General features: G+C 44.2%; 1 protein-coding gene across 1 annotated transcript; it reads right to left on the bottom strand.

Annotated features, from left to right (window-relative positions):
• Positions 1-59: 59 nt before the first annotated feature.
• TGOLN2 (trans-golgi network protein 2) lies at positions 60-8,177 on the bottom strand. The gene is made up of 4 exons (XM_068971851.1): positions 8,129-8,177; positions 6,933-7,885; positions 4,842-4,925; positions 60-4,082 (listed from the first exon to the last, which is right to left on the bottom strand). Exons 1-4 carry the CDS (start codon positions 8,172-8,174, stop codon positions 4,077-4,079), a joined length of 1,089 nt encoding a protein of 362 aa, XP_068827952.1. The 5' UTR covers positions 8,175-8,177; the 3' UTR covers positions 60-4,076.
• Positions 8,178-16,344: the final 8,167 nt, after the last annotated feature.

Raw genomic sequence — 16,344 nt, 5'->3', positions numbered from 1 at the left:
TTAAATTTAATAATTTTATAGCTTTAATATTTGAAATTTATTTTGGTTTCTATGCAGAGATACAAAACTACGTGGTGATGGCATTCACAGAAACTCAGTAAAACGTTATGTGGAAAAATACTTATCGTTGGACCAAATAAGCTTTAAAGAAATAAATCATCATTAAGTTACAAGCTAGAAAAATAAAACATTGCAAAACAGTGGTATTTTGCTAACTGGGTGAACAAAAAAGAAGAGAAACAACTTCAGCAATCAACCATTTATTGAATACTTTAATAAGAGTTCTGAATTAAAGGAATACCAAAGAGTGTGAGGAAGCTGGCTTTGTTGGCAGGTTGAAACCTGATAAAGCTCAGACCCAATGCCTTTATGAGGAGTTTCAAGATTGGGGTATTTGGGAAATCCACAGGTGACTTCATGGAATTGGGCTGAGATTCAGTCTTGGTTCTCGATGTACAGTTAAATTTGAGAAATCTCTCCCCAGGTTTCCTTCTTAAGCAAGGCAAGGCCAGACACAATGGTCCCACCTGGAATGTTTAGGAGACAGCTGGCAGAAGTACAGGCTCTGGTACAGTGTGCTCTCCTCCCTGCTCAAATTATTCAGAACATGTGCAAGGCTTGCCAGCTCTCTTCTCACATGCAGCAGCATTCCATATCAAGTCACCCTCCCAAAATGAGGGGCAGGCTTGTGAATTAAATGATGTGAAATGGGAAGAGGAAATGAGAATCCGTATTGGGAATTTGAGAGGTTTAGGGGTCTATCACCAAGTTTCACGAAAAGTCATCATGTGGCAAGAAATTTGAGTGTACATAGCTAGTCCTCAGGTCTTTACGAGTTAACTTAGCCTTTTTAGGTAGACTCTTCAAATGATTCTAAAGCACAGATTCCTCCAAATAGAAACCACTCTTCAACCAAAAACTGGGTGGCAAAGTAAAGCACAGAGCTGACGGGATAGGGCACCTCTCCTGCCTGCTCCGCGCCCCCACCCGCAGCTAGAGAGATCCTCCCACTACCACCAGCTCACCCTCATCTACACAATCTCTAGGAAAACACTCTTCAAAGAGCCTATCTTCAAAACGACAATGACCCAGAAAACAACTTTTCCTTTGGTGTGGGAGATTTCTTTCAGTGCTATTTCTAAAGTGAAACTTAAACTCAACTGTATTCTTTCACAAGAAATTGTCCTGCTCCAAGGCTTAAAAAGTGAAGCTACATGGACTCCACAAAAGGTATGTGTCCACTTGGTGCCAACCTGCTCTCGGTGCCTGAAACCAATCTTGCTTTCTGCTCTCTTCCTTCCTAGCAAAATCCATCAATAAGGGCAACAACCGGAAGCCAGAAAGCGGTGTGTGAGGCCTCAGTAAGGTCACAGTCAGATGTCCTGAAGAAAGAACATGTCTCCTTTATGAGGAGAAATGAACTCAGGTGCCCAGGGACTGCACCATGTGAGGCAGATATGCACATGGTGCCATGGGTGCTCCCGCTAGGAGCTTCATTTTCTTGGGGAGACCAGACAGAGATGTCAGATACTGACTGGACTGCTCTGCTCTGCTTTAGTTCCAAAATGCACAAGTGACATTCTGTTTACTGGAGTAAAACAGAAACAGCTGATCAGGTGGGGTGGGGGATTAGGAAGGTGCATGGCCAAATTAGAGCTGGGGCCTGAAAAAATAGGTTTTTGGAGAGGCAAAGGAAAGAAGAGAAGGGAGTGTGCCCTAACTGAAAAACAGCCACCAAAAGCCAGGGACTGGAGAATGTAGCAAGGATGTCGAGGCCTGATGGTTGCCTGACAAGAGAGGCCCTAGGCCCCGGGAGGATGCAGGGAAAGACAGGCAGGACAGCATCAGCCTGCAGAGCTGTAAACACCCGGGTTCATGAGCTTGATTCTCAGAGCCACGAGACAGAAGCTTCAGATCACTCTGGTCTCTACACACACAAGAGATCAAGGTGGCTCCTAGGGAAAACAAAAAGATCCAGAAGGGTAGCGAAGTGGGCGGGGAAACAAGGAAAATGGAGAAAGACTGTAGCTAGAACTATTTTTCTTTTTAATGGGTAGGACTTTTGTGCCGAGAGATAAAAATGTCAACTTGGAGTTGAGATGATTAAAAAGACTGGACAATTGAGAGGGGCAACTTAATGTGTAGAAGAAGAGAAATTCTGTTTCAGTGACAACAGGTTGACAAGCTGGAATGTTCACCACGTGGCAGGACAGGGTTCTCTGGGAACTAGGCCGAAGACAGAAACTTGGAAGTCACTCATCCAGAGGCTAAAGAAGGAGTAAGTTTCTGAGGAGACAAAGGGATAGACCTATCTTTGCAGGCATTCTCCCCCACCAGCACAGGAAAAGGCAAAGGAGTTCTCAGAAGCCAGGGCACAGAGACCACAAGAGGGGAGGTTGAATTTGGATGGTGTAAGTGTCCAATTCTATTCAGGACAAGACTAAGCTTTGAGAACAAGCCACTGGATTTGGTAATCTGAACCTCTGGGAAAACATTCTTGGCAGAAAGACAGGGACTAATGAGTTTGTAAAGGTTATGAGGAGGATGAATGGCAAGGGAACTGAAGCTCTATTTTCTGGAGAAGCTGAACAGCAGAATGGACCACAAACAAGATGGATGGGAGCAGAGACTCTGGGCACACAGATAGGTGGAAGGAAAATGGTGCCAGTGGAGACAGGCAGAAACAGAAAATATCAGAGGGGAGGAAGAAAGGCAGGGAAGAGGGAGACAGAGAAGGAAATAAAATAACCACGGTCTTAGGGGATGATGCCAAGAGTCCTCATTCCTCACCTTTACAAATGTCACCTGCAGAGGATGAAAAGCTCCACTCAGTCATGGGCTATTTTAAGTGAGGTGGAGGACACCATGACAAACACTATGGTCCCTTCTTCCACCAGACTTCAACAGCCCAGAACGCACCCTCTTCTTCTCACTTCCCACTTTCTTAGAATTTCCCTGAGATTAGCTATTCTCTTTCAGTTTCTTCTTTGCAGAAACAACTCTCTTTAGGCTCTCTATAACAGGGTAGCACAACATTTAAATGAAACTTCAAACAACAGTCTGATCTAGAAGGCTATCCTCAGTTACCCCAGGGAATTCTCTAAATTTCTTAAACTTGAGAGTATAATCAGTTTGTAAATATAAGTAAATACAAATATTTTAGGCAACAAAGCAAAGTAAGAATTTGTGGGAATCCTGTTTCTTAAAAGTCCTCTAAAAAAATGCAGACCCAAACCAAACAGTCCTACATGCTTTCAAAGCATGAACTCACTCTACTTCAGAAAGTTCCTGTAAGGATGGTAAGCAGGCATACACACGATGTTTCGATAATCGTTAACTATTATTTTTAAAACATCTGTGACGGGACAGTGGCTTTAAGCTTTCCTCCCAAAATCCCTGGTTCAGTTTTCTGCTCACTACAACCAAATGCAAGTGGATTCACTTTGTCTTAAGTGATGTGAAACTGTCAGAAGAGCATGAAGAGCTTGCACTAGGCAGGCTGGACTTGAGGGCAAGAAAGCCTGTTTTGTAGCTGCTGTTTTGGTTTGCTGCTGGAGACTTTGAAGAAAATCGTGTTCACAGGAGCCCTCAGGCCATCAGCAGTTACCCCCTTCTACATCTTTTGTGGGGTACACATCCCCACAAAGGAAAAGGCCTTGGTAGCAATGGGCCTTAATCTGCAGTTTTCTCCTAGGCCCTCGAAGGTAAAGTGTTGAGTGCAATGGTGTTCTCAAGGGCTAACCACCTTCAACCCAAGGCCCCCGGCAGGGCACCTACCCAGGGCCAGGATCTCCCTTTGGTCACAGCTGGGTGCCCACATGCTCCTCCACTCACACTCAGAGGGGGACAGCCTGGAAGACATCAGCATAAATAACGGGAACACAGGAGGACAAGGTCGACAAAGTGCAGGTGCAAAATCTAAAGCAACCCCACTTCCCCACCACCTCTGCTAGCCCCGACTCGCCACCAAACCCTGGAGGAGGGGGTGTCTCTTAGGTCACAGTGTTTTTCTGTTCATTCTTCTTGATTTAGAGACAAATCAGCAGGGAGGACAAGGTTCTCAAGAACAGTAAAAGTCAAATCTGAAACGAGAGCAACACAATCCATTGGTAACTTTCATTTGTTTTCAGAGGAATATATCTTACTGCTGGCATGATGGGGCTGGGGCTGAGGGAAAGAGAGCTCCTAGAATTTTCGGTTCAGAGGAAAAATTCAAAGTGAAGACAAACTGATCCTCACTGTACAAAGAACAATGGATAAAATAAAAGCTTTTAATCCCAATTCTCAGGGTGAGTCAAATGCCTATGAAAACTTGTGAAGTACTAGTCGAGTGTGAAAAGTATAGGCAGAGAGTCGAGGGAGTTGCTCTGAGGTCTTGATTTTTCCAGAAACTAAGGGGGAAAAGATCACGTGTTTTGGGACTTCCCAATGGGATTGCACTGGTCCAATGGTTAAGACACTGCCTTCCAATGCAAGGGTGCAGGTTCGATCCCTGGTTGCGGAGCTAAGATTCCCACATGTCTGTGCCAAAAAAAAACCCAAAAGAAAACCAGAAGCAACACTGTAACAAATTCAATGAAGACTTTTAGAAAAAAAAAAAAAAATCACAGTGTTTCTGAGTCTGGGCTTCCTCATCTACTGAGGGAAGACGTTGCAGAGGTCCTGAGAATCTTCTAGCACTAACACTGCAGACATGTTTACAGGGATGTTTGTATGCTGTGGTCTGAGAAGGGCAGAGACAATGGAAAACAGCACCCCCAGAATCAGCTGCTGCCCCTATACCAAACACAAGCCCATGGCCGGGTCCATCTGAGATTGCGTATTACTCCCTCCTCTCTTACCTTCTGGTCCAAACGCTGGTAGTCAGTGGCCTTTGGCCGCCGTGTAACTTTGGATCTTTTTCCTTCCAGGACGAAAGCTATAATCTGGGGCAAAGGACAAGAGAGTGATTAACAAGTGACTTTATGGTGACAGATTTCAGTCTCTGAAATTAGAGGTAATCATCTGGCGGCTCATTTGTTAATGATCTTAACAGCAAAAGAGCAGACCATTCACGGAAAGGCCCTGTTGATAATTATAAGGAGGACAGGGCCTAGTTACATCAGAACGCTTTATCCTAAACAGGAAATGACAGGTGCAGGACAGCTGTTCTAGGCTCTAGCCAGCTGAAGTCTGTGTGATTTACTCAAGAGAACGCAGCCTATTTAAAAGCAGAAACATCACTCGGCTGACAAAGATCTGTATAGTCAAAGCTATGGTTTTCCAGTAGTCATGTATGGATGTGAGAGTTGGACCATAAAGGCAGCTGAGTGCTGAAGAATCAATGCTTTTGAACTGTGGTGCTGGAGAAGACTCTTGAGAGTCCTTTGGACTCCAAGAGTGAGCCAGTCAATCCTAAGGAAAATCAACCCTGAATATTCACAGGAAGGACTGGTGCTGAAGCTGAAGCTCCAATACTTTGGCCACCTGATGCAAAAAGCCAACTCACTGGAAAAGACCCTGATGCTGGGAAAGATTGAGGGCAGGAGGAGAAGGGGGTGACAGAGGATGAGATGGCTGGATGGGATCATCAACTCAATGGACATGAGTTTGAGCAAACTCTAAGAGATTGTGAAGGATAGGGAAGCCTGACATGCTGCAGTCCTTGGGGTACAAAGAATCAGACGGGACTTGGTGACTGAACAACAACAGTGAAAAGAACTGTCAACTCCTCCCCAGCTGAGACTCCTCCAGGTTAAGCAAGTCCCCCTCCTTTTATCTTAATATTAAGCAATAATTACTTCTAATCTGCAAATGTACTCTTTCACCCCACACTTTATTTCATCTGAACCTTACCACTCTCATTTCATACTTAAGGTTACTCTCCATGATAAGCACTTGGATGCAGAATAAGGAATGTACCTTAAAAAAATTTTTTTTCAAGGCCACATTCATGTGGCATTGGGGATCTTAGAACCTCAACCAGAGATCAAACCTGTGGCCCCTGCAGTGAAAGCATGGAGTCTTAACCCCTTAACTGTCAGGGAATTCCCAGGAATGTACCACTTTTACTGTCTTCTCTCATTTCTCACAGCCCTAGGCCTTTTGACTATCATGAATTGAACCCTTCAATTTTAGTCAGACTATTACAAACTACTAAATTCTTAGGGCTCATAAGAAATGCAATCATTTGGGGAAGAATCTGAAAATGAATATATATATAAAAAACTGAATCACTGTGCTGTACACCTAACACAACATTGTAAATCAACTACACATCATGTTATTTTACATTTCAGTTAAAAACAAAAAAAGAAATGCAATTATTTTGTCGTTGGGGAGTGGTTACTAAGCAACACAACAAACCCTGCTGAAGTAAAAGATGAGTGTATTCACGCAATTTCTGGCCTTTCTTCTAATCAGAAACTCAGCTGCAGAACATAGACCCCTGGGTGCTCTGCTGCTGGTCTTGAAGACTCTGTAACCATTCTTTCTGTTCCTGCAGATGGAAGACAAATGCTTGGGAGAGGAAGCTAGAAATTAGAAGACAGGAAGCACTGAAAACAGGAAGATCACTGCTTTAACTACATACAAACTGTCAGGTCCTCAGGTCCTCTCTCAGGATGTGAAAGATTCTAAGTTCCAAGATTATGGGAGGAGACCTTCATTTGGGTCAAATCATAATAATGGCCTAAGCTTCACACCTGACGCAACAGCAGAGGGCACTCAGAGGAAACAGATGTGAAAACAAATGATTTCTAAGACAAAGGGGGGAAAAAAAAAGAACCCTAGAAAACCCAATAGAGAATCCTGGCAGAGTCTCAGGAAAAAAAACGGAAGTTTGTTTCTTAAATACCCAGGGCTTACAGGTTGATGAGTGATGGATACTCACACATCAGGCTTTCTGAGAGGAGGAAATCCCACTCCTCCTCTTAAGGCCATTCTTGCCTTACCTTCCGCTTATTGTGGTAGGCGATATAGAGGGCAGCGACGAGAATGGCTGCTGTCACCAGGTATGCAAAAAAGTGGCTGCTCTCTGCATTGGCATTTCCAAGGTTATCCTTATAAAGGTCATCCTTCTTACTCCAGGTATTCGAAAGTGTCCCTTCACGGTTCTCTCTGGAGGCAGGGCCAACCATTTCTTTCCCTTCTTTGGGTGGTGCGTCTTCCTCTGGCTCTGCATCCCCTTCTTCAGTCTCCTTGGGCTCCACATCTTCAGTTAATTCTAAGGGCTTACCTCCTCCCTCCCGCTGGGGAGAAGAGGGGTCTGCCAACACTTTTCCCCCAGGTTCAGTTCTGGAAGTCTGCAGAGCTTTGCCAGCGACTGTGTTTACATGAACCTTGGTGGACTCCTTGTTATCAGAAGAGGGGCTGGAGACCAACTTGTTGGACTGGTCTCTGGGGGAACTGCCAGGGTCGGCTTTCCCGGGGCGCTGCTCGGCTCCTGAATTATCGGAGTGGGTTTCCGCGGGGCGGCGCTCGGCTCCCGAATTGTCAGGGCCGCTTTCCGTCGGGCGCTGCTCAGTTCCCGAATGCTCAGGGCCGGTTTTCCCAGGGCGCTGCTCGGTTCCCGAATTATCGGAGTGGGTTTCCGCGGGGCGGTGCTCGGCTACGGAATTGTCAGGGCCGCTTTCCGTCGGGCGCTGCTCAGTTCCCGAATGGTCAGGGCCGGTTTTCGCGGGGCGCTGCTTGGCTCCCGAATTATCAGAGTAGGTTTCCGTGGGGCGCTGCTCGGCTCCCGAATTGCCAGGGTCGGTTTTCGCGTCGGTCTGATTTAGAAAGGTTTGGTTACTGTGTTCTAGCCCAGACTGAGCGATCAAGACGTGCTGCCTGGAGCTTCCTGCAGAAGCCTGATCTTCCTTCTGAGCGGTTGTTCCGGCGACTGGAGCAGAACTGAGCAGCGAGTCTGAAACAGAGAAACTATCTGGCTGAAGAGAGGCAGTCGGGGAGAAAGGACTCCTCAGAACGTTGCAACGGGCAAAAGGGAGGGGAGTGCTGGCGAGCGGAGCGGTGGCGAGGTTCGGGCAAGGAAGAGTGAGGTCAGGGGCCGATAGGCCACGGTGGAGATGACGGGCCCCGGGGCGAGAGTGGGATTACCGGGGGCTGGTCTTGGGACTGCGGTGGGGTGGGGGCGGGGCGGAATTCTTACCCGCTGCCGCGACGCTCAGTAACACGAACGCAACCAGGAACCGCATCCTGCTCCGACTGTGCTTCCGCCCCCTAATGCTCTCGCGAGATCAGCACGCGGGCTTAGTGTTATGTCCCGCCCCTTCCTGTGTGCGTCGCCGCAGCCACACCCAGGCAAGGGGCAGGGATTGGAAGAAGCCCGGCAAGCTGGTGTTCTGTTGTTTCCCCCGAGGTGTGACTGCTTTTGCTGGTGGCGGGGCTGAATTGCGTGTAGAAGGCGTATTTGTCTTTTCCTGCTTTCGTAGCTCCGCAGCGGCCGCTACAAACTTAGTCCCCCTTTCCTTCTTTGCTGTCATATTTACGAGACAATACTGGCGAAGCAGGCGCTCCCTGGCCCACGGACGTAACCACGGGAGTGACGTCCTTGGGGCCTGGCGCTTGCTCGCTCCTATCCTCTGCCTGCCTTTCTGCCTTCTCCCTCCCTCATGGTTCTTTCCCTGCAGCGCACAGACGTGTGGAAATCTGGAAACAGACACCCACCCTGTCACCTTTGTAGCGGGAGCCTTCGCAACCCTGCTTGCTCTTTTGACCCCCCACGGAAACGGTGTCAAAGATCTTTTCTAAAAAGTTCATCTGTTTTCTGATCGTGTAAATTACTCATTCACGCTAGAAAATTCACTGAATGTGTACAAGTAGAAAACAGAATCTCTGCCTCACGCTTCCAGAGTAGTGACTATCAACGTTTTAGTGTATTTCTGTCTTGCAAACAATATATTTGATTAGGTAATATAATCTAACGGTTGAAAAAATGGGATTTATTTTTTGAAAAGTTCACATTAGAAAGTTACTGAAGCAATTATCTTTAAAAACCTCAAAAAGTTCTTGTGGGATTTCTCTTGTGGTTCAGTGGTTAAGAATCCACCTGCGAATGAAGAGGACATGAGTCATCCTTGGTCCCATGGGGCAACTAAGCCGGTGGGCCACAACTACTGAAGCCAGTGACCTAGAGCCAGCGCAACAAGAGAAGTTGTGGCAATGAGAAGCCCCTGTTCTCTGCAGCAAGAGGAAGCCTGAGCAGCGAATAATAGATAATAATAAAAGAATGTTTTTGCTCTCTAGCCCTCCTCCACAAGTTCCTATTCAGTGATTTTTTAAAACAAATACAATTAGGATAAATATAAATATACTCCCGCCCCCTGTTTCTTAAGTAGTGTGTTTTCACCGTCTTTTATTCTATAATCATTTTCTCCCAAATTGCAATTATTGGATATATCGTTTTGTATCATGCTGTTTAAGATTTCTGTTGTGTTCATACAGACTATGGGAAGAAAAGAGTGTGTTTAGGAGTTAAACATTTAGGAGGCTGTTGCAGTAGTCCTAGAAGGACTAGCATAGGTACGGTGAGAATAGAGGGAAGTGGTTGGGCTCAATATAAAATTGGGAGGAAACACCAACAGGCCTTGGAGATAGATTGGCTATGGGAGGGAGGTGTGATGTGAGGAAGATGTGGAAAACCAGATTTAATACGATTGGGGCACTAAAAGTGAATTTATTCTTGCCTGAGACAGTCAAGTAGAAATAACAGGTAGCTGGAAACATGAGCATCAAACGAGTTCAAGGGCACGCTCCCCTAATTAAATATTGTCAAACATGACTGTTAATGGTTTCATAGAAATTTATATTTATCATTGATTTTGTGACAGTTTATTATTGGAGTTCTGAATTATTTTCAGTTTTCTATTCTTAATGATTATTATTTATAATCAGGTACTGATTAGGTGCCTGAGACAGAAGCTCCAAAAACTTAAGCATCTTGTTTAAGTCATGCTATTATCTTACCCATCCTAGGTAAGTGACTATGCTTAATCTGCTAATTTGATAGGAGAAAAATAGTCCTTCATTCTTTTTTACATTAATTTAAAAAATTTTTATTTATTTTAGGCTGTGCTGGCTCTTCACTGCCGCGCAGGATTTTCTGTAGTTGCGACCAGTGGGGACTACTCTTCCTTGCAGTGCACGGGCTTCTCAAAGTGGCAGTTTCTCTTGTTGCAGAGCACAGGCTTCTAGGGCAAGCAGGATTCAGTAGTTGAGGCGTGTGGGCTCAGTATTTGTGGCTTCCAGGCTCTAAGCACAGGCTCAATGGCTGTGGTGAAGGCTTAGTTGCTCCAAGGCTTCTGGGGTCTTCCTGGACCAAGGACTGAATCCGTGCCTCCTGCATTGGTAGGCAGATTCTTTACTACTGAGCCACCAAGGAAACTCGTTATTCTTTAATGTTTATTGCACAAATAATTCACCTCACTTTGGACAATTAATTGTTTTAGGTATCAATTTGTTCATTATGAAATGGGAATAAAAGTTTTGAGGGTGAGATAATTCATACAGAGTATTTAACAGTATCCAGCATATAATTAAGTCTCCCCCAAATTGTTATAATTAATACATTCACTATAGAAAAAATTTTTAAAGATAAGACAGAGTAAGAAAATAAAAAGGTCCTGTTTGGTTCAGTTCAGTCGATCAGTTGTGTCCGACTCTTTGCAGCCCCATGAACCACAGTACGCCAGGCCTCCCTATCCATCAACAACTCCCGGGAGTCCACCCATGTCCATTGAGTCAGTGATGCCATCCAGCCATCTCATCCTCTGTCATCCCCTTCTCCTCCTGCCCTCAATCTTTCCCAGCATCAGGGTATTTTCAAATGAGTCAGCTCTTCACATCAGTTGGGCAAAGGACTGGAGTTTCAGCTTCAACAGCAGTCTTTCCAGTGAACACCCAGGACTGATCTCCTTTAGGATGGACTGGTTGGATCTCCTTGCAGTCCAAGGGACTCTCAAGAGTCTTCTCCAACACCACAGTTCAAGAGCATCAATTCTTTGGCACTCAGCTTTCTTTATAGTACAACTCTCACATCCATACATGACCACTGGAAAAACCATAGCCTTGATTAGACAGACCTTTGCTGATAAAGTAATGTCTCTGCTTTTGAATATGCTATCTAGGTTGGTCATAACTTTCCTTCCAAGGAGTAAGCATCTTTTAATTTCATGGCTGCAATCACCATCTGCAGTGATTTTGGAGCCCAGAAAAATAAAGTCAGCCACTGTTTCCACTGTTTCTCCGTCTATTTGCCATGAAGTGATGGGACCAGATGCCATGATCTTAGTTCTCTGAATGTTGAACTTTAAGCCAAACTTTTCACTCTCCTCTTTCACTTTCATCAAGAGGCCCTTTAGTTCTTCTTCACTTTCTGCCATAAGGGTGGTGCCATCTGCATATCTGAGGTTATTGATATTTCTCCCAGCAATCTTGATTCTAGCTTGTGCTTCCTTCAGCCTAGTGTTTCTCATGACGTACTCTGCATATAAGTTAAATAAGCAGGGTGACAATATACAGCCTTGATGTACTCCTTTTCCTATTTGGAACCAGTCTGTTGTTCCATGTCCAGTTCTAACTGTTGCTTTCTGATCTGCATATAGGTTTCTCAAGAGGCAGGTCAGATGGTCTGGTAATCCCATCTCTTTCAGAATTTTCCACAGTTTATTGTGATCCACACAGTCAAAGGCTTTGGCATCGTCAATAAGACAGAAATAGATGTTTTTCTGGAACTTTCTTCCTTTTTCGATGCTCCAGCGGATGTTGGCAATTTGATCTCTGGTTCCTCTGCCTTTTCTAAAACCAGCTTGAACATCTGGAAGTTCATGGTTCATGTATTGCTGAAGCCTGGCTTGGAGAATTTTGAGCATTAGTTTACTAGCATGTGAGATGAGTGCAATTTTGCAGTAGTTTGAGCATTCCTTGGCATCGCCTTTCTTTGGGATTCCAGTGAAAACTGATCTTTTCCAGTCCTGTGGCCATGGCTGAGTTTTCCAAATTTGCTGGCATATTGAGTGCAGCACTTTCACAGCATCATCTTTCAGGATTTGAAATAGCTCAACTGGAATTCCATCATCTCCACTAGCTTTGTTTGTAGTGATGCTTTCTAAGGCCCACTTGACTTCACATTCTAGGATGTCTGGCTCTAGGTGAGTGTGAGTGATCATACCATTGTGATTATCAGGGTCATGAAGATCTTTTTTTGTACAGTTTTTCTGTGTATTCTTGCCACCTCTTCTTAATATTTTCTGCTTCTGTTAGGTCCCTACCATGTCTGTCTATTGAGCCCATCTTTGCATGAAATGTTCCCTTGGTACTCTAATTTTCTTGAAGACATCTCTAGTCTTTCCCATTCTATTGTTTTCCTCTATTTCTTTGCACTGATCACTGAGGAAGGCTTTCTTATCTCTCCTTGCTATTCTTTGGAACTCTGCATTCAAATGGGTATATCTTTCCTTTTCTGCTTTGCTTTTCACCTCTCTTCTTTTCACAGCTATTTGTAGAGCCTCGTCAGACAGCCATTTTGCTTTTTTGCATTTCTTTTCTATGGGGATGGTCTTGATCCTTGTCTCCTGTACAATGTCACAAACCTCCGTCCACAGTTCATCAGGCACTCTATCTATCAGATATAGTCCCTTAAATCTATTTCTCACTTCCACTGTAAATCATAAGGGATTTGATTTAGGTCATACCTGAATGGTCTAGTGGTTTTCTCCACTTTCTTCAATTTGAGTCTGAATTTGGCAATAAGGAGTTCATGATCTGAGCCACAGTCAGCTCCTGGTCTTGTTTTTGTTGACTGTGTAGAGCTTCTCCCTCTTTGGCTGCAAAGAATATAATCAATCTGATTTCATTGTTGACCATCTGGTGATGTCTATGTGTAGAGTCTTCTCTTGTGTTGTTGGAAGAGGGTGTTTGCTATGACCAGTGCATTCTCTTGGCAGAACTCTATTAGCCTTTGCCCTGCTTCATTCTGTACTCCAAGGCCAAATTTGCCTGTTACTCCAGGTGTTTCTTGACTTCTTACTTTTGCATTCCAGTCCCCTATAATGAAAAGTACATCTTTTTTGGATGTTAGTTTCAGAAGGTCTTGTAGGTCTTCATAGAACCGTTCAACTTCAGCTTCTTCAGCGTTACTGGTCAGGGCATAGACTTGGATTACTGTGATATTGAATGGTTTGCCTTGGAAATGGACAGAGATCATTCTGTTGTTATTGAGACTGCATCCAAGTACTGCATTTCAAACTCTTTTGTTGACTATGATGGCTACTCCATTTCTTCTAAGGGATTCCTGCCCACAGTAGTAGATATAATGGTCATATGAATTGAATTCACCCATTCCAGTCCATCTTAGTTCACTGATTCCTAGAATGGCAGCATTCATTCTTGCCATCTCCTGTTTGACCACTTCCAATTTGCCTTGATTCACGGACCTAACATTCTAGGTTCCTATGCAATATTGCTCTTTACAGCATCGCCAGTCCCATCCACAGTTGGGTGTTGTTTTTACGTTGGCCCATCCCTTCATTCTTTCTGGAGTTATTTCTCCATTCATCTCTAGTAGCATATTGGGCACTTACCGACCTGGGGAGTTCATTTTTCAATGTCCTATCTTTTTGCCTTTTCATACTGTTCATGGGGTTCTCAAGGCAAGAACACTGAAGTGGTTTGCCATTCCTTTCTCTAGTGGACCCAGAGTTATTAAGAATAATACTTTCTTGGTTCTCCCTTTCTTATACGCAACTAGAAAGGCAATGCCAAAGAATGCTCAAACTACCGCACAATTGCACTCATCTCACATGCTAGTAAAGTAATGCTCAAAATTCTCCAAGCCAGGCTTCAGCAATACATGAACCATGAACTTCCTGATGTTCAAGCCAGTTTTAGAAAAGGCAGGGGAACCAGAGATCAAATTGCCAACATCCGCTGAATGATGGAAAAAGCAAGAGAGTTCCAGAAAAACATCTATTTCTGCTTTATTGACTATGCCAAAGCCTTTGACTGTGTGGATCACAATAAACTATGGAAAATTCTGAAAGAGATGGGAATACCAGACCACCTGACCTGCCTCTTGAGAAATCTGTATGCAGATCAGGAAGCAGCAGTTAGAACTGGACATGGAACAACAGACTGGTTCCAAATAGGAAAAGGAATACGTCAAGGCTGAATATTGTCACCCTGCTTATTTAACTTATATGTAGAGTACATCATGAGAAACGCTGGGCTGGAATAAGCACAAGCTGGAATCTTGATTGCGGGAGAAATATCAATAACCTCAGATATGCAGATGGCACCACCCTTATGGCAGAAAGTGAAGAGGAACTAAAAAGCCTATAGATCAAAGTGAAAGTGGAGAGTGAAAAAGTTGGCCTAAAGCTCAACATTCAGAAAATGAAGATCATGGCATCTGGTCCCATCACTTCATGGGAAATAGATGGGGAAACAGGGGAAACAGTGTCAGACTTTATATTTTTGGGCTCCAAAATCACTGCAGATGGTGATTGCAGCCATGAAATTAAAAGACGCTTACTCCTTGGAAGAAAAGTTATGACCAACCTAGATAGTATATTCAAAAGCAGAGACATTACTTTGCCGACTAAGGTCCATCTAGTCAAGGCTATGGTTTTTCCAGTGGTCATGTATGGATGTGAGAGTTGGACTGTGAAGAAGGCTAAGTGCCGAGGAATTGATGCTTTTGAACTGTGGTGTTGGAGAAGACTCTCGAGAGTCCCTTGGACTGCAAGGAGAGCCAACCAGTCCATTCTGAAGGAGATCAGCCCTGGGATTTCTTTGGACGGAATGATGCTAAATGATGATGATGATGCTAATGATGCCAGTACTTTGGCCACCTCATGCGAAGAGTTGACTCATTGGAAAAGACTCTGATGCTGGGAGGGATTGGGGGCAGGAGGAGAAGGGGATGACAGAGGATGAGATGGCTGGATGGCATCACTGACTCGATGGACGTGAGTTTGAGTGAACTCCGGGAGTTGGTGATGGACAGGGAGGCCTGGGATACTGCGATTCATGGGGTCGCAAAGAGTCAGACACGACTGAGCGACTGAACTGAACTGATGTGTATATGATCAATTATTAACTAGAAATGAAGCAAGTCACAGAACCACACCTGCTATTCTCATCTTGCAGGTCTCTTTGTCACTTTAGTGATAACTAGTCATGTCACCACTTTTGGGACACTAACATCTCCTTATTTTCCAGTTTCTTTACTCAGCATCCTTTGGGGGCTCACAATTGTCATAGAACTATTTTCAGAAGGATAATGAAATTGACAGCACAGAGTTGAAGTAAGATAAGGAGTTATTAGGTATTTCAGTAGAGGGAGTGAAACCTGTTTCCAGTGGGATATGCAGTGGATAGAAGATAAGTAGAAGGTACCTTTTTCTGGAAGTTTGAATGTGAAACTAATATGGAAGAGGACTGAGTGTTTTTAACCTGACTGGGAGGAATAATTTATTAGACAGACCAAGATTACAAGACAGAGAGATATGATGACTGCTGGAATGGCTGGGATTCAGGGGACAGTTTGCCCTGAGTCGACCTTGAGACCTGTGGAAAAGCAGTTAGAATGGCTGGAGGGTGGGTGAATACTTAGGTAGGGATGTGGGAGTTCAGAATAGATTTTTTTTTTTTTTTTACCTTTTTTGGCTGTGTGGGATCTTATTTCCCCAAACTGGGATTGAACCTGTGCCCTGTGAATTGGAATCTTGTTGGAATTTTAACCAGTGGACTACCAGGAAAGTCCCCAGAATAGAACATTTTAGCTGGCCTCAATTTTCTTGGTATTCTAAGGGGCAACATAGTTTTTGAGAGAGAAAAGGTGGGGATTAACCTGAGGGCCTGAGGATGGTGGAGAGAAGAGTTGTTGAGGGGATTAACACAGGAAACTGACAAAGGCTAAGTGTAGTAACCGATCAAATGTGTTGAAGGCCTAGCTTATGTTAGGCACACATCTATTGTGGCACCTACTGCAGGTGTGTGGTTTTTTCCAGGAAGTGCTGTTAGCTGGAATAGAGAAGGTAGATTTTAGAACTAACTTCTTACACCAATACTGGTTTAAGGGAATGATAGGGCCCTAACTTGAATAAATCTTAGATTTCCTGGCACTTCTACATATAAAAATACTCAACAAACTTGGAAAAGAAGGGACTTTCCTCAACCTGAAGAGGGCATGTACAAAAACCTTACTACTAACATAACGGTAATGATAGAAGACTAGATGCTCTCCCTCTGAGATAAAGAACCATGCATGACTGTTCTTACCACTTTCATTCAACTTTGTATTGGAAGTAGCCAAGATAATTCAGCAAAAGAAAATAAGATGCATCCAGATTGAAAGGAAGAAGT

The sequence above is a fragment of the Capricornis sumatraensis genome, chromosome 1, assembly GCF_032405125.1.
Source record: "Capricornis sumatraensis isolate serow.1 chromosome 1, serow.2, whole genome shotgun sequence".
Classification (NCBI taxonomy): Eukaryota; Metazoa; Chordata; class Mammalia; order Artiodactyla; family Bovidae; genus Capricornis; species Capricornis sumatraensis.
This window is presented reverse-complemented; position numbering and strand designations above follow the sequence as displayed.

Coding starts and splice junctions, on each gene's coding strand:
- TGOLN2 (XM_068971851.1), bottom strand. CDS start 8,174: ATGCGGTTCCTGGTTGCGTTCGTGTTACTGAGCGTCGCGGCAGCGG. Junction 7,886..8,128: donor ACTGAGCGTCGCGGCAGCGG/GTAAGAATTCCG, acceptor TCTCTGTTTCAG/ACTCGCTGCTCAGTTCTGCT. Junction 4,926..6,932: donor CCTACCACAATAAGCGGAAG/GTAAGGCAAGAA, acceptor CCTTTGCCCCAG/ATTATAGCTTTCGTCCTGGA.